Source organism: Aquarana catesbeiana, linkage group LG09 (assembly GCF_042186555.1).
Source record: "Aquarana catesbeiana isolate 2022-GZ linkage group LG09, ASM4218655v1, whole genome shotgun sequence".
NCBI classification, from domain to species: domain Eukaryota; kingdom Metazoa; phylum Chordata; class Amphibia; order Anura; family Ranidae; genus Aquarana; species Aquarana catesbeiana.
The window spans coordinates 116,692,929-116,720,914 of NC_133332.1; the positions used below are offsets into that span (position 1 = coordinate 116,692,929).

Sequence of the window (27,986 nt, forward strand, 5' to 3'; positions counted from 1 at the left end):
AGCAAGGTAGCTTGAAAAAGGACAAATTGGGTTCAAGTCCCAGAAGAAACCAATTAAAGATTAAATAAACAGAGCCTAAATATACAGAGAAGATACAATATTAAAACAAAATAACCAACAAACATTGGGGAGGCTGACACAGTGTTTATTCCTATGGAGGAGGAAGGTTTAGTGGACAGACACTTCAATTGGCAGCTTACTGCAGAGAAAAGAATAGTGACTGGACAGTTATGACTCCTATTCATGAACAGCTGGTCATATCTGATGTAGCCACAGCCTTATAAGGTAATCCAATCAGATCCTGACTAATGTCTATGGCTAGTCTGAACACAAACAGGTTCATTTTAGTCCCCTATTTCCCATAATCACCATTCACTTGTTTGTTTTAATATATTTATTGCTTTCCATTCCCGATGACACAGACAGTATCTCACTAATTTTTCCATAAGCAGAAATAAAAATCTGATGGGAACTTTTTCCCCATATCAAATTAAACCACTTTCCACCCACACTGTAGCCAACAGACGCCTACAACGCGGGCCTCCAGTTCTCGGAGGACATCTTTGGACATCTTCCCAGGTGGGCACCTCGCAAGCCCCCTGAGGAGTGCATCGGGTGCGTTCTGTGACCACAGTGTGCTTTGATCACAATCAGTGTAAAGGGCCAATAACAGCAACCCTTTACCATGTGATCAGCGGTGTCCAATCACAGCTGTCACAATGTAAACAGCTGTTAGCCCCATCAGTGCCAAGATTACCAGAGCCCATCAGTGCCCTGATCATCAGTGAAGAAATATTACTAATTTGCAAAAAGTTAAGAACATTTTTTTTTTTTAAATTGTTGGTCTTTTTTTGCTTATTTAGCAAAAAATAAAAACCCCAGTGGTGATTAAATTGTCATTCAAAATGTGACAGTCCTGAAAGCTGAGAAATCGGCCTAGGAAGAAATGGAGTTAAAGTGCCCAGTATTGAAGTGGTTAAAAAAAATGGCTTCAGTGTGTGCATGTATATTTCACACTCACCAGCAAGTCAGTTGTATGTAGGGGAGACATTTCCGTACACAAACTTTTCAACACATACAGCTGTAGATGTTACCCCTGCCTAGGTTTCTATACCTCAACTTCCAAAGCAGGTTTACTGGTCCATTAAATCACAGCAGAATGTGAGAATATTATATATATATATATATATATATATATATATATATATATATATATATATATATATATATATATATATATATATATATACGCGCAAGCCTTTGATGATGTGCATTAAAATAATCATCAACCCAAACTCTACAAATAATTCAGGTTTCCTATGCCAAGGAACAGAATTTAAAGCCTTCTTCTGGAGAAGCGGGGGTACAACACATGTTTTTCATATGTCTGTGCGCTGGTAAAAGGGCGTAAAAGCGAAAATCATATATTACTGAAATGAGCGGAAATGAAGAAAATCATGTTTGCATCAGCAGATTTTATCAGCTTATGTCCCAGTAAAGAAAACATCCACTGACACAACAGTAACGTCTGTTTTTTAAATATACAGAGTGTACAAGTATAGTAAAGTTCCTAAAAAAAAACAACAAAAAAAAACACCAAGTTGAAATAAAAAAAAAAAAAAAAAAGAATTATTACTTACCATCAAATTTGTTGTATCTGGAAGCAAAAATATTCTGCATACTACTGCATGGTTCAGTGACAGCGACCTTGAAGTCATGTTTACTTTGCTGATTGTACTTCTCCTCCATGGCCTGGGAGCAGCATGTGTGCCCCTGTGAGCAGACCTTTAGGTGGTCACCTGGAGAATAAAACAAGAGGGAATTATACAAATGCTAACGGAATTCTACAGATGATCTTCCATATAAATAGTCTTTGCCCACCTGGCTGGTCATAGTTACTCAGTTTGCACCACCTCATTCTATAATTATTAAATTACAGTCTTTTTTTGTTCCACAAGGTTTTTAAAAGAACTTTGATCCTACCAAGCTCATGTTCAAGACTTTAAAGAAAAATTGTTTTTTCCCAACGTCAACCTCCAGCAAACAAAAAAAAAAAGTTTTTGTTTTGGATAGAGCAGGGTAGAGTTGTCACACGGTATTTGCTCAGCGTTTTTTCAAATGTAATTTTGTGGGGAAAAAAAATACACTTTCTTGAAACTTAATGCAAAAAAAAAAAATAAAAAATACATAACCCAATTTTTTTGTAAGATATAAAAGATTTTGTTACACCAACTGAATAGATACCAAACATCTCACGGTTTAAAATTGCACACGCCTGTGCAATGGCAACAAGCAAAGTAAATTTTACTATCCATAGGTGATGCAAGACTGACGCGTCTGTTTGCCATTGCAGGAGCACTTTCTTTTTTTTTTGCGTTTGTTGCTGTCAAAAAGGAATGTAAACATCCTTGTGACGGCAATAGGCATGTGACAGGTACTCTTTATGGAGAGATCTGGGGTATATAAGACCCCAAATCCCTTCTCCACATTCAAAACACCAAGATCAATGTTTTTGCATGCTTTCAATTTCTATAAAAAGGTGCCGATTGTTTCCGAGTAAACCAGAAGTGATGAAATGTCATCACTTCCAGGTTACCATCATGAACAGCCGATCCCCCTTGGCTTGGTTGTACAGCCATCTGGTGGATGCGCGGGCTGGTCGCAAGGGTCTCCTGGTGGAACAGGAGAGTCCTAGCAAGCCGGGGGAGGAGGGTGTCTAGTTAACCGCTCCAATTGGTATTACAAGAAAGCTGACCGCCGGCTCTGAAAAAAAAAAAAATGATACCGGGGCGATGCCTGCAGCTGTATGTATCATCCCATTATAACCATTGAAAGTCCAGGGACACGCGGGTACGTTGCTGGATGGAAAGTAGTTAAAGTGGATCTTTACTGCATCTGAGCATCACAAACCAAATACAATATCATTTAATTCATTTTTAATATTCAAAGCAATCTCCACCATCTATCCATGTCTCCATGGTTTCTTACCCTGAGGAGTCACTTTAGAAAACACCTCGCTAGCAATTTGGACTGTGGCCATCTTGAGTAAAAGTAAATAATTCATATAGCATTTGCTTTCTGGAATCCATCTGTCCTTCGCTCAGGCATGTGTGCGCGCTTAGCTGAGAAAACCCCTCCTCCTCTCCTGAAGAATTCTGAGATGTATGAAATAATTTGCCTAACCAAGAAACCAGGAAGTAACTGAAGATATTACAAAAAAAAAAGTAAAATTATATACTTTCCTATCTGTTTCCTAATGCAGCATGAGAATTAAAAATAACCGAAGTTGATTGGGAGAGTGAAGGTCGGCTTTAATATTGAGCCTAATGATAAATGTACTGATGATGCAACTGGTCAGAAATGATCTTCAAGCTATGTAACCACAGTACAGTACCCCAATTACCCTAGGTATTCTAGAGATAATATAAGGGCTTGTTCACACTTGATTAAATTTGTGACGCTCAACAAAGGCTCCTATAGCGTTTGTATGTCGTTAGTATGGGTGTCAAACAGGCGTCAATGAGCTTTAGAATGGGGCGTTTTACAAGTGTTAAAAATGCTCCCTAGACGCCCTATGCGCAGTTTCATAGCATTAGATGAGCGTTAAAACTGCTCCACAAAGGAAAGTGACTAATTTTAATGCACTGCAACCGCACCAATACAGTGCAGTGAATGCCTACCAGAGCGTTTGCAGAGCATTACCATAGACTTGAACGGGAGGTGTTAAAAGGCTTCAAACACCTCCTGACTCAACACGAGGCTTCAATTTTGAAGCAACACGACGCTAACGCTTAGTGTGAACGACACAATGTGCTGTCTTTTATATCTTGTGCATAGTCATTTGAAATACATGTCAAACGCCTCTCGAATCCCTGCTCACAATGCCAGTGTGAACTAAGCCTAGCCTTCCTTTCACATTGACAGTGCGGCCGCGTTAGCGGTAATGCGCCATTTTTAGTGGCACTTTACCGTCGTTTTGGAGTCGCTTTTCGTCCGACAGCGAGGAGCTTTTAACCCCCGCTAGTGGCCGAATAAAGGGTTAAAAGCGCCGCTGCCGAGGCACTTTGCATGTGCTGCCCATTGATTTCAATGGGCAGGGGCGGTGTAGGAGCAGAGTATACCACGCTTCTAAAGCGCCCCAACGATGCTGCATGCAGAACTTTTTTTTAAACGTCCTGCCAACGCAACGCCCCAGTGTAAAAGCACTCTGGCTTTCACACTGGGACTGCAGGGGAGGCATTTTTCAGGCACTATTTTTAGCGCTAAAGAGCCTGAAAAACGCCTCCAGTGTGAAAGGGGTTTAATAGATACAATTTTCAACATTTTGTCTTTTTTTTCTTCTATTTAAAACAGCAGGCTAAAGAAAAAACAGAAAAAAAATTGATTCCTCCATCCACACAAGCAAGGTGGATGAAGGAATACTAATACTATAAAAATAGTTCATGTACCCCCCCCCCCACAGTTTATAAATCATCTTTTTACATTAAAATACTGCCACTAAATACCTTTCTGGATGATCTGTATACCACGATTACATGATAAACTGCACAGTTTCTCCAGTGCTGAGAGTTCAGGTAGGAGGAGATTTCCACTACAGCCTGTATACACATACACATGTATGATGCCAATCTCATGTGACCTGGCTAGCTCTGAGAACAAGTAAATGCTCTCTCCAGCATAAAAGAAACAACTGAGCATGTGCAGGTTGGCTACCCTTCCTGTGTTAGCTGGCTTTCCCCAGATAGACAGTGCAGGAGGATCTGTGCATACAGGATAAAACGGCCTTTTTACACAATGCAGAGGATTAACCCCTTAAGTTCCACTGTGAGTATAACAAGCATGCTATGCTGCATATACAGACTGATTTTACTGTTGTGGGTTTAGTAACACTTTAAAACATGAATTTTACGTGTGGCTAAATTTTTCAGAACTTGCCCATTCACTGCACATCCTTCAAACTGCAAGTCTGCATTAAACTTTTAAAGCCTTGAACATGGCCAATTATTATAACTGGTTAAAAACAGCTATTTTTTCTTTACATATAAATGCAAATTGAGGTTGCCCAAGTGTTGAACCCTTGGGCTATGAAGGCCTATGTAGGATTGAGCGTGTGGAGGCAATGCAGTTTGCAAAAGCTTATTTGTGGGAAAGCAAGATTTAGGGCTCATGCACACTGCAACTCAAAAAAGACTGCAGCTTCTTTGAGCTCTTTGGGTCGCTAGGCTCCTCTCAAAAATGTGCGTTTGGTGGGTTTTTTCTGCCTGTAGAAGCATATGCCTGAAAAAGCCGTAGCGTGCATGGACACCTTGTGTAACATGAACGGGAGTTTCCAGGCAGAAAAAATAAGAGCGCAAAAGCCTGTAGAAGCCGCTTCTTTAAAGAAGACGTAAACCATGATGGGTTTTACTTCCTCTTTTGTTCCCTGCAAAATGAAAGCATAATGGGCTAGTATGCATCACATACTAGTCCATTATATGCCACTTACCTGCAAACAAAGCCCGCAATGTCTCTGCTGGTGGCCTCGTCCATCTTCACCCCTCATCCTTCCGGGACCCGGCTCTGTGACTGGCTGGAGTCGTGTGATGTCACTCTGGCGCATGCGCGGGAGCCAACCATCACGGCACAGGCCCTTTAGAAACAGCACGATAGTGCCCTTACTTCAGTGCGCAAGCTCCGATGATGTTGGCGTATATGCTAAATATCTCCTAAACCTTTTAGGTTTAGGAGATATATCCAGTAACTACAGGTAAGCCTTATTATAGGCTTACCTGTGGGTAAAAGTGATGTGTAAGGGTTTACAACCACTTTAAGCTCCTTTGAGCTACAGTGTGCATGATCCCTTATATAACGGTCCTGTCGATCTCCCACCCCAGCATTCCCAGGAGCGGTCTGCCTGAACATGCGGCACATAGTATATGGAGATGGTGGTCTCACCCAGCAACAACCATCTTGTGCTAAAGCCATCTTTAACCTTCTGTTAAAAAAAAAAAAACCTGTCCTGAGAAAAATGCAGAAGTTGTCGATGACTTTAATAAATTCTCAGTCACTGCCCTGGATCAAGCATGCAGATGAGAAATTCAAAGTTAAGGCTATTCATCGAAATACTTGTTCCAGATCAGTGGCTCAAAAGTACTTATGCTACTGGATCAGCAAACTGGCCAGAGAAGTCGGCAATAGTTCAGGTTTACTAATATAAAACTATAACAAAAAAAAAAAAAAAAGATAAGAATTATCATGGCTGTTATCACTCCCATTATCACAGGTAAAAGTTCATATACTTCAAGGAAACTTATAGATCAACCATGAACAGGACTGCTTTAGAAAGGGGTTAAAATAAAAAGAAGGAGGTCTGGAGGATAACTGCACTGTTCATTGTGAACAGGATTTTTTGGGTTAGGGCAAAAGTTCATTCAAATAAGTCAGCAAACACATTTTGGTCAGCTCTGTCTTTTGGTTAGCAGGAACATTCAGAAAACCTTGTTCTGTGAGGACTATCAAAGAGTCATTTGTGTTCATAGCTGTAAAATTTGCCACATACAAAAACGACGACTAAAAAGTGAATTTGCTCTTTTATCATTTGGAACTGCATGCAATTTAGTCCTGGGTTAAACATTACTTCTTCATACATACTTGCGTGTTCCTGAATTGTGCACAGAAACACGTGTTCCTGAAACATGCATTGAGCTTGCAGTGCCATTAATAGTCTATAGGACCCCAAACACAGCTAGGAAATGTGTTTTGTCATGCGACAAATGTGGCAAAACGCCCGGCAAAGAAAGACCAAAACAGAATCTGGCAAAATGCTCCATGAGCTACTTGCCGTGTTTGTTGTAAATAGGCTGCCCTATGTTGTTGCGCAAAAAATGCACGTTAGCGCGATGTGTAACTGTGAATGGGGCCTAATCCACTCACCCAATCAACACTCCAAGTTAGGGCTTGAAGTCATGTCAGAGAGAACCTGCAGATCTTTCACTGCATACGATCACTTTCAACATTTGGGGGAGTGAATGCGCAAAAAAAAAAAAAAAAGAGACCCACAGACTTCAAGTCTGATTCATTTGAGGACAATCTAACAGAAGTCATCATCAGGTAATTGTTGTGAAGGTTGGACCTTTTTATCCCACTGACTGCATCTATGTGCAGATGATTGGTAAAATACCCCTTTAGTAAATCAGCCTCGATAAGCAATTAAGGCATGCTAACCACCCTATAGCAGTTTTACTGCTACAGGGCAGCAGCTACGTGTCAGATTACGTCTATAAATGTGACCCAGCATTTCCTCCTGCGGGGGGCGCATACGTGCCGCCAAACCACTTCTGCTGTGATTATTCACAGCAGAAGCTGGTCTGCGGGTTGCGGGCACCCAATCGGACAGACAAGGCAGAGTTCTGTTCTGATGGAGGGTGGATTTTGTGTTCCTGCAAAGCAGAGACTAAAATGCATCTATTTCCCTAGTAAAAGCACCACACAGTACACAAAATCAATGGTTAGGCACACATTTAACCCTTTGGGCGCCCTAGATGTTTAACCCCTTCCCAGCCAGTGTCATTAGTACAGTGATAGTGCATATCTTTAGCAAAGATACTATTAATTTCACTGGTTTCTGCAGAGTCAAAAGTGACGGTCAAATAACCGATTGTCCACCGCAATTTGGCTGATCGCCGCCATCACTAGTATAAAAAAAATTAAATGAATAAAAATATATACCATAGTTTGTAGAGGCTATAAAAAGTTTGCGTAACCCAATCAAAATTCGCTTAGTAAGACTTTTTACCAAAAAACGTAGCAGAATACATATTTGTCTAAATTTATGAAGAAATTAGATTTTTTAAAATGTTTTTATTGGATGTGTTTTATAGCAGAAAGTGAAAAAATTTTTTTTTTTTTTTTTTTTTTATCTTCAAAATTTTTAGTCTTTTTTGGGTGGGTCGCTTTTAACCCCCACTAGCAGCCAAAAAAAGGGTTAAAAGCGCCACTGCCAAAGTGCTTTGGCAGCACTGGCCACTAATTTCAATGGCAGGGGCGTTTTAGGAGCGGTGTATTCATCGCTTTCGTAACGCCCTATCCTGCATCCCCCATTCTCATCCTGCAAGCGCAGCGCCCCAGTGTGAAAGCACTCGTACTTTCACACTGGGGTGGCTTGAGAGGCGCTTTTCAGGTGCTTCACAGGCGCTATTTTTAGCGCAAAAATGCCTGAAAAGCGCCCCAGTGTGAAAGTAGCCTAAGGGGTTAATCCTTTGCATTGTGTATAAAGGATGTTTGATCCCGTCTCCCTGATCCTCCTCGTCTACAAAAAATAACCTGACAGTGGACAGGCTGCACATGTTCAGTTTGGTGTGTATTGCTAGTTTTTTTTCTTGGGTGCATGTGATCAGCACAGGGCCAATCAACACTGTCCAGACAGAGGATCAGGGGGGGAATAAAAACTCCTACAAGCTTTACTAGGAACTGATACAAGTCACAAGACTGCTATATACTGTTGATGAGAAAAGGGTATTTAGCAGTTTATATTTACGAAAATAATTGCATTTCTGTGTATGGTGAGAGACCAGATATAGTGAATGCAAGGTCCTGGGTCTAGTAACACTGACTGCAAGCCGTCAGATGTTAAAGCTGTTGAATGGAGGAGTTAAAATTTAAAACGTCAAACAGATCAGGGCAAAGTATTCAAGTAAATAAACACAATGCAAACAGATACCCTATCCTGAGGTCATATCAGGCTCCATGAACACTGCTTATTCTGGTAATGTGGAATGATTTACAGCAAGTAGAACACTGAACAAGGATATCAGCATGATTTCCAGCATATGGACGACCACAAGTGAAATGTGCGATATGCTGCACAATACAAACCCAAGTGATAATGATCTCCAATTATCAAACGCTGCAGTCTTTATGAACTCCTCACAGCCCACTAACCACATCAGTAAGATAGTGGCAGTTCTAGGACATGTCATACACCACACACATGGAAAGTGCAGGAAGGGACTTATTCATCTTTAATGAAAAAAAGAACTACATTCCTGTTGCTGCTGTTTCCTCCCCTGGTGGGAGACCTTGGCTGCATTTACCACTCCATTTACTCCAGTGCTAATAGTTTTCAATTCACATTTTAAGTCAACTACCCCAAAAAGACTCCGTTCACACTGGAACCAGCTGCGGATCGCACAGGAACCCTGTGCGTCCCTGTTCTCCGGTTCAGGGACAAATCAAGGCTGGAAATTTGCCTGAATTCGGCCCTAAAACGGAGCCAAAGACGCACAGCATTTCTGTGCAGTGCGCTCCGCAGCCGACCCGGAGATATGTGAACCGGCTCCATAGAGACCCAGCCACATTCTCCTGCTATGCAAATTGGATGCGGTGGAAACCCACATCCAATTTGCATAGGTGTGAACCCAGCCTAAAGCCTTTGAAATGAGCAATGAATTAATAATTTAGTATGGAGCTTCTATAGAACTTCTCAAACCTGTGTACTGGGGCCCGATATGCAAGCCTGTGCTCAGACACTCTGGATTTGACCCAACACTGAATTACCAACGTGGAGTATAGTAGAAATTTAAAGGGTCTGTTAAGCCAGAATTTGTCCATGTTACGGTAGATTCTGAAAAGTAGAGTTACCCATTGGAGTATTTAAAGTGGTTCTAAAGGCTCAAGATTTTTACCTTCTATGCATGAACATAAAAATAAACCTTGACTGTGCAGCAGCCCCCCAGCTCACCCCCATCGCGATCCAGTGATGTACACGAGAGCCTCAGCTTTCGGGGGTCTCTCCCTCCGCACTGGCTGAGACAGTAGTGGGAGCTATTGGCTCCTGCTGCAGTCAATAACAGCCAGTGAGCCAATGAGGAGAGAGCGGGGACGGGACCAAGCCGAAGCTCTGTGTATGAATGCACGCAGAGCCATGGCTCGGGAGCAAGGTGCCCATATTGCAAACTGCTTGCTCTAGGAGCACTCAGAAGGGGCCAGGAATGCCGTCGGGGGACCCAAGAAAAGGAGGATCGGGGCTGCTCTGTGTAAAACTACTGCACAGAACAGGTGAGTATAACAGGTTTGTTATTAAAAAAAAAAAAAAAAATTGGATTTATTACTTTAAATTCTAAGGATCCATGCTTGTGAGACCTGCACCCAGGACCACCAGGGAAGCAGCGTATCAGTGCCGCCTATTAGTGCCACCCATAAGAACCCATCTTTGCAGCCTTTCAGTGCCCACCAGTGCCACCCATCAGTGCCGCCTATCAATGCCCATCAGTGCTGCCTATCAATGCCCATCAGTGCCGCATATTAGTGCCCATCGTCAGTGCCAGTCAGTGCCCGCTCATTGGTGCCACCTCATCTGCGCCGCCTTATCAGTGCCTGTCAGTGAAAGAGAAAACGTACTCATTTACAAAGTTTAACAGAAACAAAACTTTTATTTTTTTCAAAATTTGCAGTCTTTATTTGTTTAGCAGAGGTGATCAAATACCACCAAAAGAAAGCTCTATTTCTGGGAACAAAATGATAAAAATGTAGTTTGGGTACAGTGTTGGATGACCGCGCAATTGTCATTCAAACTGCGACAGCACTGAAAGCTGAAAATTGGTCTGGGCAGGAAGGTGTATAAGTGCCCTGGATTGAAGTGGTTAAACAGTCAGGAACTCTGTAGGGGTACCAAAGAGATAAGAGGCCAGCAGTCTGACAACTGTCTCTCATTGGAGAGGATTTTTCCTTTACTTCCTGTTTCATAGCCAAAACAGGAAGTGAGGGACTCCCTGGTTGTCATTAGGTTCACTAGCACTAGTGTCCCCACTGGAAGATTTTCCCTCCATTCCTTTTCTGGTGACAAGCCCAAAGTGTGGCATTTTCTTTTACTTTCACTCTTGATAACAGCACAAAGATACTGTGAATACCCCTAAAAGGGACACAAAGCAGTAACAACCCGATTCCTCTCTACCCTACCCAAAACTAAAAAAAGTTATGCCTTTAGTTATACTTGAAGTCTAACTTCAGTTTTATGTATTTATCAGACAAGTCTATGGAAAACTCACAGCTCAGAAATAAATAGAAGTGGTCTTTCTTCAGAAAATAATTGTGGTGCTTGGGGAAAAAAAAAAAATATCAAGTGCAATTTGTCCACATGAATAGGCTATACTTGTTAAGCTTTGTTGAAGAGATACATGACTCTGGGTCAAGTGAATCAATGTAAACCTGATCCCACAGCTGTACGATTGTGGAAACCTGACCAAGGTTTTCAAATGAACAACGTTAAGCTTCTTCCCTCAATCCCGACAAACTACTTTCCATTAAACAAACACCTTCATTGGTCTAATCAACTCCCAAGGCAATTACAATATTAATTGTCTGATACAAAAATGACACTGTTCAAAGAAACTCGACTCTTTGGGAAAAGTTTCTCTTTTGGCCAGGTAACTTGAACTGGTATGTATTCTGAAGGATTTAGAATTTCTCAATTTCCCGGGTAAAGCTAAAGAAGAATACATTAAAAACTGCCAGACAGATTATTTTCAGAGAGTTGGAATAATACAAGCTCTCAAAAAAACGGGATGTGTGTCTTGGCTGAACGAGTATTTAATAAAGTGATTTGTCAGCTGGACGTTACCAGCAACACCCTCTTGTAATGCTGTATCATCCATATTTCGTTAATGGAAGGCCAATACAAACACTTTAGAAAAAGCACCAGTCCAAAACAGCATTAAGGCAGACCATTATAAGCGATTTGCACGCTTACCGCAAACACCGTTTCTCCGCAGCACACAAGGAGAGCTTTCACTGAGCAGGTTATAAACGGAAAGGAGACATGTGAAAATATCTTGTTTTGATAAGACTATTTTGCATTGATTTCAACAAGATCCTGAAGGAACTTTCTTGACTGTGCCAAGTTAATGCAGCAAGTTATGGTCATTGCACTGTGTTCCTAACTTGGGGTACAAGATATCAGTTAGGGGTACATGCAGAGCTACACGATTCTGGCCAAAATGAGAATCACGATTTTCTTGCTTCGAATAAAAAGATCACGATTCTCGCAACGTAAAATCTTTCACATTATACCAAAAAAAATTGGGCTAACTTTACTGTTTTTTTTTTTTAAATAAAGTCATTTTTTCCAAAAAAATTGCATTTGAAACACAGCTGCGCAAATACAGTGTGATATAAAATATTGCAACAACCACCATTTTATTCTCTAGGGTCTCTACTAAAAATATATATATATTTAATATTTGGGGGTTCAAAGTAATTTTCTAGCAAAAAAAATGATTTGAACTTTTAAACCAACAAATGTCAGAAAAAGGTTTAGTGCTTAAGTGGTTAAACTTTCCTCATTTACACAGAAGTCTATTCCTTTGACAAATTGTTACAATGTTTAGACTTAAGTTCCATTGCTAAAGGATGTTGTGATTCTTGGCACTTTTTTTTTCTTCCTTTCTGTTGACAGCTGTGGCTTCAGCAAAGCAGAGAGAATTCTCTGCCTAGAAAGAATTGGGAAACCCTTATTTGAAGATCGCAACGGGAAAAAAAATTACGATAACGATTCTAGGTACAGGGATGCTTTCTTCAAACATGGGTCATGCTCCCCACTGATTAAAGCCTAGTACACACTATAGTGTTTATCCGTTCAACCCAGCAGAGCTCAAGAAAAACCTGACAGCTCAGGAGGAGCCGCTGTACTAACAATCCAATGTTAGTATAGTGATCTCCCCTGCTGTGCTATTGTGTTCTAGGAACGGCCCCCCAAGTGTTAATGAACCCAGGACCCTGCATTCACTATATCTGGTCTCCCACAGTACACAGAACACGGAAAAGCAATTATTTTAGTAAATATAATCTGCTAAATACCTTCTCTCATCAGCAGGATACAGCAGTCTTGTAAGTGACTTCTATCAGTTCCTGGTAAAGCCTGTAGGAGGAGTTTTCATACTGCACTGAGCTGACCTATCAGGATGCAGGACCCCTGACCCCTCTGTCTGGACTGTGCTAATCCCATGCACTCTCCCAAGAAAAAAAAAAACACCCTCTCTAGTAATACACACCAAACGGGTCATGTGCAGACTGACTCCACTCACTCTGTCTTATCCGGACCGGTTTTGGAGTCAGTGGAAGAAGAGGAGGATCTGTGAATTCAGGATCAAACAGCCTTTTTACACAATGCAGAGGATTAACCCCTTAGGTTCCACAGTGAGTATAACAAGCATGCTTTACTGCATATACAGACTGATTTTACTGTTGTGGGTTTAGTAATACTTTAATACTGTTTTCACTTTAAAAAGGACTCTTCTATTTCTTAATTATATTGGATTCTAATGAGAACCATGTTATGTGGGGCCTTAGAACAATGACAAATGTAGAAATAGAGCTCTAAAAATGGCACATTCAAATTCTACATGGCCTACCAGTTTCTTTTTAATGCTCTGTGATCATAATGCACTTTAAAACACAGTACACTGAACAAAGATTATTTTAAAGCAACCCCTGTCACTGACCTACAAATTAAAATTGGTCAAAAAAAAAAAAAAAATTAAAAAAAAAAAAAAGACTATACACTACACACAGTCTTCCCTGCTGCACATGGTGACACTATTGATAAGGAATCTTCTCCCAAAGCTTGCGGGGAAACGGACACTTCCGGGAGCGTCCTGTAGTGACAGAGGTAGATGGGAGGATCCAGAGAGTGCTGTGGAGGACTGAAGCTAGCCATACACTATTAGAATACTGCTCAAAATGTATCGTATTAGTAATGTTTGTTAGATTTTCTAATCATTAATGGGATCAAATCAATGTTAATTTTTGACCACAGTGACAAAAAACTAAGGAACAGAATGGACATTTTTTTTCCAAATGAATTTTTAACAGTGAGGCCCGGTTCACACTGGTGTGACATACGCTCTGACTTTGGGAGCACATGGTGCATGATGTGTACAAATCAATGGTTCCCTACAAGAGCCATCTTAACTGGTCTGACACAAGTCGGTCTGACTTTAGAAAAGGTTCCTGCGCTATTTTGGTCTGACTTTGGCCCGTTTTCAGCCCATTCAATATCACTGAAGTCGGATCCTTGTTCTAACCATACGATTTGTCACATCCGACATACTGATTACAGCAGCAGGAAAAGGAATTTATGTCATACTGGGATTGTTTTGATTGGTCAAAGGACAAGTCGGACTATCTCAAAGTTGGAGCAAAATGGTATCCTGTTCATTCAAGTTGGATGGAAGTAGGACCGAAGTCGCAGGGCAAAGTAGGATCGACTGTTGTGTCATACCAGTGTGAACCCGGCCTGAACATGGTTTGTTAGAGAAAGTCCATTCACTTCAAAATCAAATGTTAAAAGCAAACTTTTTTTGATGTACTTTTAACAGTCATCATGTGATCAAATTTTCAGATGTCCATATGAAAGTTTGTTCTAAAATCTACTATTGTAATGCCAGATCAACATTTCCTGAAGAATCTGTGCCCCAGCAGACTTTGGGGGGCAATTCCTGATCATCAGAGTGGCATTCAGTGACATGGGCAGCAGACATTTTTTATTTTTTTTCCAGGCAGAGAGAAGTTCTTACTTGACTAATCACACATAATAATGCGACAGATTCAAAACAAGCTATTCCTTACCTTTACTCATCACTAATGGCTACTGTGAAAGCTGCCAAGTAGCCAAGGCATATTCAAATCTATTTGCCCTTTCACTTTTATACTTATGTCTGCTGGGACCCAAGCTTCAAAACATAAGAAATAATATTCACAAAAAGCATTCAGTTTTATTTGAGTTGCATTTCAAGCAGGAGCCATTTCCTACACCCAGCCAACTTATCCAGAAATGACATGGTAGGAATTTGCAGCTAGCCTTTTTCCCAGGCTAAAATGGCCAATTACTTCAAACATGTGGCTCAACCACACTGCAAAGGTTGGCGTATCACAGAATATTTCATGTTCTTACAGCATATGGGAATTTATCTAAATATAATATTGGTTGGGATTTAATAAAATGGCAAAGTAAAGCTTAGAGAAAACACCCAAAAACACATTGAATTGTCTCTGCCCTGGAAAACATGTGCAACACCTGTTTTTGAGCAAAATTGAAGGGAAACATTTCATGGACAACACAGAAAATAAAAAAAACCACCAAAACAGAGGTTCTAATCTTTCCTCAACTTACACCAAAACAAAAGAAAAAACAAAACAAAAAAAACAAAACACTCCAGCTTGAAGTACACTATAATAATTAGATTTGCTGACATACAGATTAGCCACTAGAGGGAGACACAAAAAAAAACTCTGTATATGAAACATGTAAAAGGGGGAAAAGAAAAAAAAAATCACATGTTAAAGTATATCTAAAGACAAAACTTTTCTTTAATTTTAAATTAGAGGGGATAAAACTGTTGTCAGTTTTTTCTCTTCCATCTGTGTCCCATTGAGGAGATTTCCACACACCTCCTGTCCTGCAGACCAGGCTGGCTATAAATCAATGATTTAAAAAAAAAAAAAAATCAGATTTTTATCAAATGTATTTTAATAATATCCAACAGAGATAGTTGGATACATTAATAATTTAGTTTATTCAGCAAGAAATGGAGCTTAGTTATGTAGCATAGCATGAGGCTGTATATTCTGCCATATTTACATTTTTGGTTAACTCATTCAATGAATCCAAGCTCTGTAAGCTGCGCTAACCTGCACTGCATTGATGCATACAATTTCACAGTAACCATGAGATAAAACAAAGTTCAGGACTATTCCTTTATCCCATTGTTTTGCAAATCTATGTGCACTACAAACTGTATGATTAAATTGCTTCTGATAGCACCGTTTTACTAACCTGACAGCTTATTATTCTAAATAGGAAACCTTCAAGAAGGAGTCCTTACATTTAAAGGAGCGCCTGTCAATATTGCGTATTGTTCGAAATAAATATTGGAATTTATTTTATTTGTGAAAACCTTTAAAAAAAATATTGAAACCTAAATAGCACCTGTCATTTCAGATCCATCATGGCAGCGCCTGTTAGCGGGCATCCACTCACCTGCTGCCGCCACGTCCCTCACCTTGTTGTGTTACTCATGACCAGTCGTCCCATTAAAGTGAATGGGACTGTCGATGAGTCAACAGCAGGTTAAAGGAGGAGCCGCTCCGAGACAGAGATGACAGTTGCTCTTTAAAAATTATGATTTAAATCAAGCCTTTTTACTAGTGATTTAAAATCGAATCCACCCTGTTGCAGACTCTGCAGGAAGAGAGTGAATAGCTTTCCAATGTCAGAAAAATCTCTTCTTAGCTGCCACCAGAACAACTGGAAGATTTCCCCTCCATTCCTGTCCTTATGGAAACTTAAAATTGTGGATTTACCCCGTAATTCCCGGTTATATTGGTGAATTAGAGAGACTGATGCTGGCCATACACTATACGAAAAATCGGCCAAAATTCAGTCATTTAGACAGTTCGTTCGTCTTTTGACCAGTTAATGGGCACAAAAACAATAATCATTGGGACGTTTTTGAGCCGAAGAAATTAAGGACGTTTGGAAATTTTCTGCCGAACGAACAATAAATTGAAAGGTTAATGTGTTTCCCGTCCGAACTGTCTGCACTAGGTATATGTAAAAAAAAAAAAAAATGCATTAATGTCCACTGAACGATTTATCGATTACATGATGGCACCATCGTATGCGCTCACGGATGAATGTTCGTTTTTCGAAAATTGGGGTCGGACGTTTTTTCGTATAGTGTATGGCCAGCATAAATCTTTCTAAACAGGGACACAAGAGATAAAAGCTTGAAATGAAAAACTTCACAGAGTTTTATCCCTTCACCACTCTATCCAAAAAGAAGAAAAAAAAAAAGTTTTGCCTCTGTCTATACTTTACATTTTAGAACAACAATTTAACCCCAAACGTTGTACTCCAGCAGTTTTACAAAGCCACCATATAGTGTAGTTAAGGCTTAAAAGAACATGATTAAGGCTGCATTCAGACCCATGTGGTGCACACTCACTGGAGTGTTTTCATTCTTTTATCTATGCAATGTCCCATAACACAGACAGTATACTAAAAAGCATGTGCCTTACTATCAGCTAGGTGTGTCAGGATCCTTTCAAAATCAATGGCACTGCAACACATCGCAAGTAGAATTTAGGTTTTATAATGTGGTAAAACAAGTGTTTTACTATAAACCTGCAGCCTGAAGTGGCCCTAAATTTTGACTTTAGATATCAGCCTGAAGAGGCACATCTCAGAATTCTCCCAATAAAGGACACGTTTCCCAGAATTGTATCAAGCAAACAAGTGCAATTATATGGTACTTAGATCTCCAAGAGAAAAGTCACCTCAGCTCCACTCTCCTTGATGAGGGTTTGTTTTTCATGTCCAAATAGTTGGTTATCAGCAGTCTAGGCTTGGCCGGGTGTTTATTTAGCTGCAAGTCTCTGGGAAAGGTCATCTATGATACACCTGAGGCATTTGACCTGGCTTCCTGCTACTAACCATATTCCAGCAATGTACATGGCTCTCCCAGGCCATCAGCAAACAACAGATCACTGCCTGCTCCACTCTTCAGCCAAATACAAATGTTTTTTTTTTTTTTTTTTTAAAAAAGGTTTTTTACATTATTTTTAGTAGTTACAAAACACACTTCCCTGTGCCAAGTTAAAGTGATTGTAAAGTCTTGTTAAAATAAAAAACAAACATGTTATACTTACCTCCTCTGTGGTTTTGCACAGAGCAGCCTGGATCCTCCTCTTCTTGGGTCCCTCTTTGCTGCTCCTGGCCCTCCCTCTATCGAGTGCCCCCCACAGTAAGCAGCTTCCTATGGGGGGACTGAAGCCGAGTCACAGCTCCGTGTGTCCATTCAGACATGGAGCCCGACCTGGCACTGCCCTCTCTCCCCCCTGATTGGCTGACTAACAGTCGCAGGAGCCAATGGCACCACTGCTGTGTCTCAGCCAATCGGGAGAAGTGTCCCAGGCGGCTTAGACAATCGTGGACATCGCTGGAGAGAGATGGGGCTCAAGTAAACAATTAGGGGGTGCTGGGGTGGCTGTTACACACAAAAAGGTTTTTTTATCTTCATGCATAGAATGTCAGTGTTGATGGTGGAATCCCTCCCACAGCACTATTGTGTTCTGCACGTGGGGAGCCTTCTACGGAGGCAAAACACAATGATCACTGCAGTCGTGATCGCATGGAAAAACAGGCTAGTTGTACAGAAGGCAATCGATGGATCAGATTCAGTACAGCCAGCCTGCCCATACTGTAGATTAGAGCTGCACAAGTAATCGTTAAGAATCGTTATCACAATTTTTTTCTCTGTTGCGATCTTGAAAAAACCTGATTCTTTCTATGCAGAAAATACTCTCTGCTAAAGCCACAGCAGTCGAAATAAAGGAAAAAAAAAAAAAACGGGCAGTCTACCAAGAATCACAACATTCTTTAGCAGTGGAACTTAAGTATAAACATTGTAACAATTTGTCTTTTAGATCAAAGGAATACACTTTAATGTGAAAATGAGGGAAGTTTAACCACTTAAACACTAAACCTTTTTGTGACATTTGTTGGTTTCAAGTTAAAATCATTTTTTTATTTTTTTTTTCTAGAAAATTACTTAGAACACCCAAACATTATATATATTTTTATATATATATTTTTTTTTTTTTAAGTAGAGACCCTAGGGAATAAAATGGTAGTTATTGCAATATTTTATGTCACGCTATATTTGCGTAGCAGTCGTTTAAATGAAATTTTTTGGGAAAAAAATGACACTTTAATGAATTAAAAAAAAAACAACCAGTAAAGTTAGCCCAATTTTTTTGTATAATGTGAAAGATTTTACACCGCAAGAATCGTGAGAGAATTGTGATGTTTTTATTCTAAGCAAAAAAACAAAAAAATCAGGATTCTCATTTTGGCCAGAATTGTGCAGCTCTACTGTAGATGGGTCGAATCTCAGCCAGTTCAGCAGGGTCCATCTATGGTCGGCTTTATACCTAAAATGGTTGGTCACTACTCCCTTATAAAGTTACACCATGCTGATGTTCTTTCAAACAATACAAGAATTCTATCTGAATTGAACTGCTGAAATCCTTGCAAAAAGACAGTAACTGCTGAAAGGAATCAATAATGGATCACGCTATATCTAAAGTTTTGGAATCTTGCAAAAAAAAAAAAAAAAACTTAAGATACCCTTTTACACAAAATGAAAAACAATCAGGTTGTGGGATTACAGGGGAATGGAGGCACCAACCAGGAGAGATATTCTTTCTAGATCACAGTGCTTGAAAAGAGCCCTCCCAGCAGAAGGGAAGTCTAATTACTTTGTGAAGCAGAGCAGAAAAATGATAGGAGATCCAAGCATACTTAATTAGCTATGACACAGAAATTCCTTCATTGCTTTTGTGAATGCGTTCATGTAGCTCCTCACTAATCGTCTAGGTCAGCCCAACCTCACAGAGTGGTCAGTGTCTCTAATATAAATATTTAAGGAAACAATTATTTGTTTCACTGAGGGAGGAAATAATATTTGGGTATTTGGCAAGGCACTGAAGGAAATATCACAGCAGTATCTCATCCGTCCTCCAGGGATCGTAGAACAACAGCACACTGATGAAAGGTAAAGATATCCTCAATGATAGGAAGTGGGGTAAGGCTTGTGGGTTTTTTTTATGTGCTTAACAAGGCACAGGGGAGGAAAATATATACATTTCACAGCACAAGAAGCAAAAGTTTCTATAAGCTTACAAGGTAGAAAAGTGATGATTTTTTCCTGGGTGCATTACGAACCAAGAAATTCAAATAAGCTAAATGCAAATATAATTAGCGGGCCCCTTCCTTTTCAAGGCAGCCAGACCCAATCGGACCCTCCATTCTCCTCTATCAACAGTTGGATGGAAAAGGACTAGTATCCACTTAAACCCGCAAGGAGATTCATTCCCCTCCGTTTGGACAGATCAAAATGGGGGGGGCAGTCAGGTGTAAAAGGGACAGACAGTCTGTTTACATCCAGCTGCCCATAGAACAGAGCAGGCTGTGTCTATGTCCACGCTGCATAGACGGGCCCTGTCATCCAACCGCTCCGATCAGCAGGGGATCAGATGGATCGCCTGCTGAGAGAAACTGATCCAACCTGTGTGAAAGGGGGGCTTAAATATGAAAAAAACAAAAACTCTGTGGTGCTGTAATAAAAAAAGTCTCCATTTTCAGCAACAGTACAAAAAAAAAAAAAAGAAAACTCATGCACTAAGGCTACATTCACACCGAAGCATCAGGTTTTCAGGTATTCTTGAGTGTTTTTTGAAGAAGAATTGCACTTTTTTTGCAGCTTTTTTTTTGTTTTTTTGTTTTTCAACTAAAAAGGTGTGGAGTGTTGCTGGAAAAGTGTCGAAGAGCTGCTGTTTGAGCAGGAAATATGCGAAAAAAAACACTTGAAAAAAAGCTCACTCTCTCTTTTCAGGTGTTTCCATTGAAGTCTATGGGGACAAAAATGCTCAATTTGCAAAGGCATTTTGCTATAAGGGGCAGGACCCTCAGATGTGAACAAGGGTTATTGAAAACAATAGGTTTTTGTTTGCTGAGCGTTTTTGAGCTTCAAGCTACAAAACACTCAAGTGTGATGGGGCCTCAGCCTTTCTAACCTCAAAATTAAAAATGGCAAAAGAAAGCTCAGTCGCGCCAGCCAACCAACTAGACTTTACCTGAACTCCGGGAATTAGACAATCTACTCTTGCAGTGTGGCCCAAGCACTTGTTTAGTCTTGGGGTGCAGTGATACGGTCTATAAGTCACCTTATTCCTGGGCTCCATCCATCCATACAACCAGTCCAATGCTGCTGTCGCTCTAAAGAGCTTCAGGCCATGGTTGTCTGCTCAGGTGCTCCACGTATGATGTAGCGATTACAGGCCTGTCCTGTATGCGTGGAGTCTGAGGGACCATCCACAGCTAAGAGCTATGGACAAAAGACAACAGCAATGGAGCCTGTCAGGCTGAGGTATAAGTAATACACCTTATCCCTGCATCCCTCAAACTAGGGCCTGTTTAAGCCAGATGTGTTTGTGGGGGCTGTTCAAGCATTTACAAATTCATATGACCACAAGAAAAGCCACCGTCAATAACACCTGCATATAGTGCAGCACATGCTGCATTTTACCATTACACTTATTCTAAAGCATTTTACCAGTTACAGATTTGAACATTGGACATTGACAATGATATTGATTACCTGCCCACTGGGATCTTCCCAGTCCCTCTTGTAGATTTGTATACATTTGCTCATCTCCAACTACATCTTTGGTCCAGAGCAGACAAAAAAAAATTAACACAAACTAAAGAAATATCCTAGTATAACAATAATTGAAGTGGAGTTTTCATTGTAGAATAAGATGACCCTGATGACAAACAGACTAATGAGAAGACCAGGGAAACCGGAAAGGAGAGCCATGGAGCTCAGACAGATTCTAAGCCTCAAGACAGCGGTTCTCATCTCTGTGAACAAATAAGTGAAGATCTGCCAGATTTTTTAGATCGGGGTCACAAGGAAGAAAAACACCCTCTCAACCCTACTGACATTTCCCACAGACCACTGGAGTCTAAACTGTGGAAACAAACTGTATATGACATTCCACAATGTACGCGACACAAGGGGGGTGAATTAATAAGATGCAAGATAATTTAAAAAAACTATTTTCTCATGTCCCCACCCTCTCCCTAAAGATTGGCACCTCATTTTCTCACACTAAAATTGGCCACAGACAAAAGAATAACATTACTGAGCCTTCCTCATGCCTGGAATATGGTTTGATACATTTGGTTGCTGGATACAATGTGTCTCCAATTCTCCAGAGTGACCTATAGCTCGAAGATGCTGAGGATTTTATTTTCCACACATACATATATTCCTTCATTGTATTCATGGATGAGCAGCATTGTCACACTAGGACAATATAGGGTTCAGAACACTACAAAAAAAAAACCACCTCCTCTTCTCCATAACAGAGGGGAGATGTTCTACAGTCCAAACAGATCTTGATAGTAGAGGCAAACCTAAAATGATCAGCCTACAAAATGTTTGGCAGGATAAAAAAAAAAAGGTTGATTTTGAATTTATAGAGAAGATAGAATAAAACCATTATTGCACATCTCTGCAGTACCTGCACATTTCCCCATGTTTTAGCCCTTTAAATACTGCAGGTACAGTAAAAAAAAAAAAAAAAAAACCTTCCTCTCTGGCATGACAACACCAAAGCATGTGTTATCAGCCCTGCCTACTTCATTTCTGACGCACTGGCCAAGAGCTCCCCCTTGTGCACAGGCCAAGAGCACAATCGTCATCAGTGCAGGGATTTCTGGAAATATCAAGGAGGTATTTTTATTTTTTTAGGCTCCATTCACACCTCAAAGGTGTGACAGTGCAGGCTTTTATGCGAGCGTCAAAGGGCGGCCCTACGTTTGAGAAACACGCAAAAAAAATGCCGACACATTTTAAGATTCACACTATACCAAAATACATGGCACTGCAGTACCCATGCGTTTTGGCGCACATTTTCAAGATGTGTGGGGGTTCCAATAATAATGAACGGCACTGCCGCAAATCTGTGCATTTCTGTGCATTGAGGGAAAGTGCGTATCTTTACGCATGTTCCCACAACACACAGGTGTCTGACGCTATATTTAGCAGACCAAAGGGAACTAATAGAGGACATTCATTGATCGGATTTACATACAATTTATACAAAGTTATTTATTCATTTTTAAGGCCTCATGCACACTGGACGTTTTTACAGATGCTGTTTTTGGCGTCAAGCATTTTTTCTGCAGTCAGTACACTCCCCAGTATGTTATCCTATGTGTCCATGCACACAGCTGTTTTTTGGTACGGGTGTTTCCTGGCCGGAAAAAAACAAAACAGAACTAGTGAGTTTGAAGAGGAGTTTTTCAGCTGTAAAAACGCTCTAACTCTGAGAAACGCAGCTATGAGAGTTATTGAGCCATAAGCTTTTGTGGGAGTATAGTTTTTCTAAAAAACGCTAATGCAAAATCGCAAAAAAAAAACACTGTCAAAACATGCGTTTTTAGCGCAGCATTCTACAGCTAAAGCTTCTGGCTTTTATATAACGTCCAGTGTGCATGAGGCCTAAAAGTTAGATTGTATTTTAAAACACAACTAGTGCAAATACTCAGGTATAAAAACAAAAACAAAAAAAACCAAAAAAAAAACACCCCTAGAGAACTTGTCCTCTCCTGAGGTTATAACGCCATTATACTATATAAACTACACACCTGCATAGCTTTGCAAGGGCAGAGATGACTACAGTATAAAGGAGTTTCAAGATATGTTTTGTAAAAGTATTTGGAGTAACTGGTCTCCAAATACGGCCACGGGTCTCTAAATTTTTAAAAATATGCACTTGTGCCGTTTAGGTACGCTAACCCACATCAAAAAGCACAGACCATTGTTTTCAATTACACTGTTCCTAACCGTGTGTTTTCATATGTTGTGTTTAACATTAGACCTGGTTTTCAGCTTATATTGCAGGGAACGTCAAACTACGGCCCTCCAGCTGTTGTGGAACTACACATCCCATGGGGCATTGTAAGACACTGACATTCACAGACATGACTAGGCATGATGGGAATTGGAGGACCATAGTTTGAAGACCACTGTGTATATTGGTTTTATCACATGTATATAGAGAAAATGGAGAAAGCCCCTTTCCTTAAAAAATAATGTAAAAAATAAAATAAAACATCAAATGTATGAAACACACAGCATAAATTAACACACACTGAGAGAAGACAATAGTATTCCGAACTAAAATGTATCAATCGTTGGCTCAATGACCCACTAGGCTGCCCTGCGGAGGTTTGTGCCTTCTGTATGGCCATAATAAAAGGTGTTGGTCTCTAAACCCCCAATTAACTCTCTCAAACAAGCATTAGTGCTATTTATAGGACATCTAGATTCTCTCCTTTCTGAGAAACATGGTTTTCAGATCTGAGAGGTTTGGTTAGTGGCAGAATATAACTTTACATTGGAGATCAGAAATAGGAGTCTTCTTCACCTCTGTCTACAGGGAGAGGTAAGCAATACAGTGATACCTCGGTTTGCGAGTAACGCGGTATACGAACATTTCGCAAGACGAGCTATATTTTTTTTTTAATCCTGATTTTATATGCGAGAGATGGCGAGAAAGACAAGCAGGACTCAAGCCGCTGGTGTACGTATTACCATATGTGGCCAGAGGTCGGGGGGCGCTGGAGAGACGCTTGAAGACACTCCCAGCTGAGTGGGGCAGGCGCAACGTGCGTCGGAGCACCCGAAAGTGTCAACAGTTCCCAAGTTTCCATCATGTCTTATGGGGAAACTCACTTTATACGAGTACTTTGGATTACAAGCATGCTTCTGGCACTAATTATGCTCATAATCCAAGGTATTACTGTATATAAACGGAATGGCAAATAAAGCTGAACAGCCTTAGCACGTTCTGATTGGGACCAATGCAAAAAAAAAAAAAAAAAAATTGCGTAAAAATTAAAAATACAATTTTGAAATTTCATATGAACCATACAAATACAAAACTAATAGCTGTGTTTAAAGCATTCATGCACTAAGGCCTGATTCACATCTATGCAGGTTGCGGTTTGCATATTCCAGGTGCATTTTTCAATGAACATTTTTGATCCATTGAAGTCTAAAGAACCAAAAACCAGAAAAAAAAAACCCTGGCCCTTTCCATAAAATGCACACATGTGAACTACATCCATAGAAAACCATGTTAAATGGACTGTAGTGTGTTTCTGCAAAGCTGAAAGCGCACTAAAAAAAATGTATAGGTGTGAACCAGGCCTTAATGTGCATGTGCTGGTATACGTTGTTAAATTGGAGTTCCACCCAAAAATGGAACTTCTGCTGTCCAAATTCCTCCCCTCCTTCGGTGTCACATTTGGCACCATTCAGGGGGGAGCAGATACCTGTCTAATACAGGCATTTGCTCCCACTTCCCGCAAAAAAGATAGCCGCAGTACCCGCGGCGATCTACGCCCTGTCCTGCCCCTCCCCCCGCTGTCTTCTGGGAGACACACAGGTCCCAGAAGACGGCAAGGACCACTTAGAACGCGCAGTGCGACTTGCGCATGCGCAGTAGGGAACCAGGCTGTTAAGCCGCAAGGCTTCACTTCCTGATTCTCTTACTAGAATTGCCGGCGCCTCCACCTGAAGCTGAGGGGTGGGCCGGCTTCGGGCGAGGACATAGCGGGCGCCCTGGACAGGTAAGTATTCTTATTTTAAGTAAGCAGCTGCAGTATTTGTAGCTGCTGACTTTACTTTTTTTTAGGCAGAACTCCGCTTTAAGTTGTGCTGCAATGTATCTTACATGCTCATGGTGGTGCAATTTAAGAGACATTTTTCTTTACTTTATATTACGATAAACTGCAGGACATTGCAACAAGTTACAGAGCATCAGAACACACTTTGGAAAAATCCAACACGTTATCTTGCATTGGTGTGAATTCAAACCAGAAGGCAGCTTGCCTTGTTCTTTCACTGGGATGGATTTGGGCAATGCTAGCACACAAAGCCCAGTGCTGCTGTATTAATGAGCCCCAATGAGATTGGAAACTGGCATACAACTGGATTTCTAATCTAAAAAAAAAACACAGCCATCAAAAGGTCATCATTAAAATAGCAGATGAGTAAAAATGTAAGATTTGATTCCTTCATCAAATTTCCCAATAGCACTGGGCACTTTCATCTTAATTAAGTTATACATATATAACTTGAAATCTGTATTTACTAAATCTTAAGTTTATTAGGCCCAAGTCAACAGACTGAAAATAAAATGATAACAGCTTTAGAGTCTTGCAAAAGAGGTGCACACATGTTAAGCATATGAGGCGTTGTTATCATGTAGAGATGTGATGCTTAAATTCTCCGCCAGCAGACTGTGGCTACATGGAGGTGGACTTCAAAGGAACAACTGGTGCAGATAGGACCATTTGTGCTCTAGAGATGCGCATGTACTTAGCCGAGTCAGCAAAAACAGAGGGTCATTTGAGTACAAAACAAGGCCTGGCATGGACCTTATTCGGCAAAATAAGCAAACGTCACAACATTTCAGTCTCCGGAGGGTGATGACAATATCCCGTGGAGAGAATACAGCGCAGACATTGAGGCAGGAAGGAGATACAAGCAGAAGGGCCAAGACATACCAGACTTGTAACGGCATCCATAAATAATTGTCAAGTGAAAGTTAATCTCTGGTCTCCGCTGAGACAGATGGCTGAATATATCAGTGTAATTGCTTCTAGCTTGTTGGTTAGTGTATGCAAGAGAAAGGGAGCAAACTGTTCCTAGGATTTTTTCTGGCACGAAAAAAAGAAAATTAATAAAAATAGAAGTTAAAAAAGAAAAAAAAAAAAAAAAAAAAAGTTTTGGCTGGGAATGGTGACATCAGACATATCACCAAAATCCCTACAGATTGGGTTAACAATAACAAAAAGTTTGGTGCTGAAGTGATATGTTTTACTCTCTAACCTTAGAAGAGAAGTATAGCGAGAGCTTTTTTGGCAATACATCTTTTTTTGAGTCACAAAGACGTTTACTTTTGCTCTCCTGTGGCCCAGAGTCAGCTAATAGGCTATTGCTCGCTATTAGCTGACTTGGCAGAGCCACTCCAGGCTTCAGAAGGAGCACAACAATATTGTCAGGATCCACCCAGCTGACAGACAGCTGTGCTCACCCCTTCCCCTGCCCAGCGCATCCAGTGAGCAGTAGAGGTCACAGCAGTGACTGACAATCCCTGCTCTCCGCTACAAGCGGACAGAGAACTGAGCAATTAACGGTCATGTGATCACTCACTTCTCGAATTCAGAGCCAAAGTAGGACAGCTTCACACCAAAGTTGCAGCAGAGAGGTGAACATGGATATATTATTTTTACAAACCCTATATTTCTCCTTTAAAAGTTTGCCTTTATTACCTCTTTGTCTGCCCATTTATAGGTTTCTGAAGGACAGGCGGCAGAGCTCCTGGTCACGTGGCCATTAGGAACAGCTGTCACAATGGTCACATCATCAGGAGCTCCTTCCGCCTGCTCCCCAACATAAATGGTTCATGAAAGTCATCGGTTGTGGGTGTCAGTGAGCACAGAGCAGCAGTGCACCATGGAAACATATGTGTGGCATGTGGGTCGCATGAATAAATTGGTTGGCAAGAGGTACATTTGCAACAAGTTAGGTTTCTTCATCAGATATTACTAAAAGCATCACTTCGTTCAGCTGCTTGGAGTGAAAGCAAAACCTGTTCAAGTTAAAAGTCACATAGGGCTATGGACTCCCTATGTGACGGCACTGAGTGGCCACATTTTTCTCCATATCTAGATGTACTAGGTATTTCCTTTAGCTCCTGGCACTAAAATGACAGCGAGCAAGGAAAGATGGGTGTACGTTGGAGAGAGACGGGGGATGGAATCAAACTTGTTGCTTTGCGCTGAATAAGAAAAGTACCTCTTACAGAAACGCCTCCTATGTGACGTGGACAGGAGACAAAGGAGCCGATCTATACATCATCCTTGCCTCGGCAAGAAAACGGGAAGGGTAGGTAAGTAGTAACACTATCAGCAACTGTGTAAATCTGGCCATAGATGGGTAGAATTCCAAATAAAAAGACTAGGAAAAGAATATTCTAAGAAAGTTCCTCCATTTTCCTATTAGTGGGTCAAATCGACGTTCATTTCCTACTAGTGACGAAAGCATTTGAAGAAGCGGGGTGGAACATTTTCCTTGAACAAACTAATTTTTTAACAGCATTTAGTAATGTCCATTTATTCTAAAATCAAAATGTCAAAAGCAAATAAAATCTTTTAAATTGACATTCAAATTGTTCTGAGAATTGTCAGTGTACAAATTCTATTCATCTATGCCAGCTTAAGAGGGAGGGGAGAGAAAGCAGAAGAGAGGAAGTTCATTCAATGGGTGAAGGTCCACTTTATGACCTAAGAAGGACTCATGTAGATAATA

The 27,986-nt window shown here is 40.6% G+C and overlaps 1 protein-coding gene across 1 annotated transcript in view; it reads right to left on the reverse strand.

Moving 5' to 3' along the window:
- Positions 1 to 27,986, reverse strand: part of GPC4 (glypican 4) — a 179,841-nt gene that overhangs the window by 103,843 nt on the left and 48,012 nt on the right. Inside the window, exon 2 of the mRNA XM_073599174.1 lies at positions 1,641 to 1,799. Coding sequence (XP_073455275.1) covers positions 1,641 to 1,799 — 159 coding nt within the window. The remainder of the gene's footprint in view (positions 1 to 1,640; positions 1,800 to 27,986) is intronic.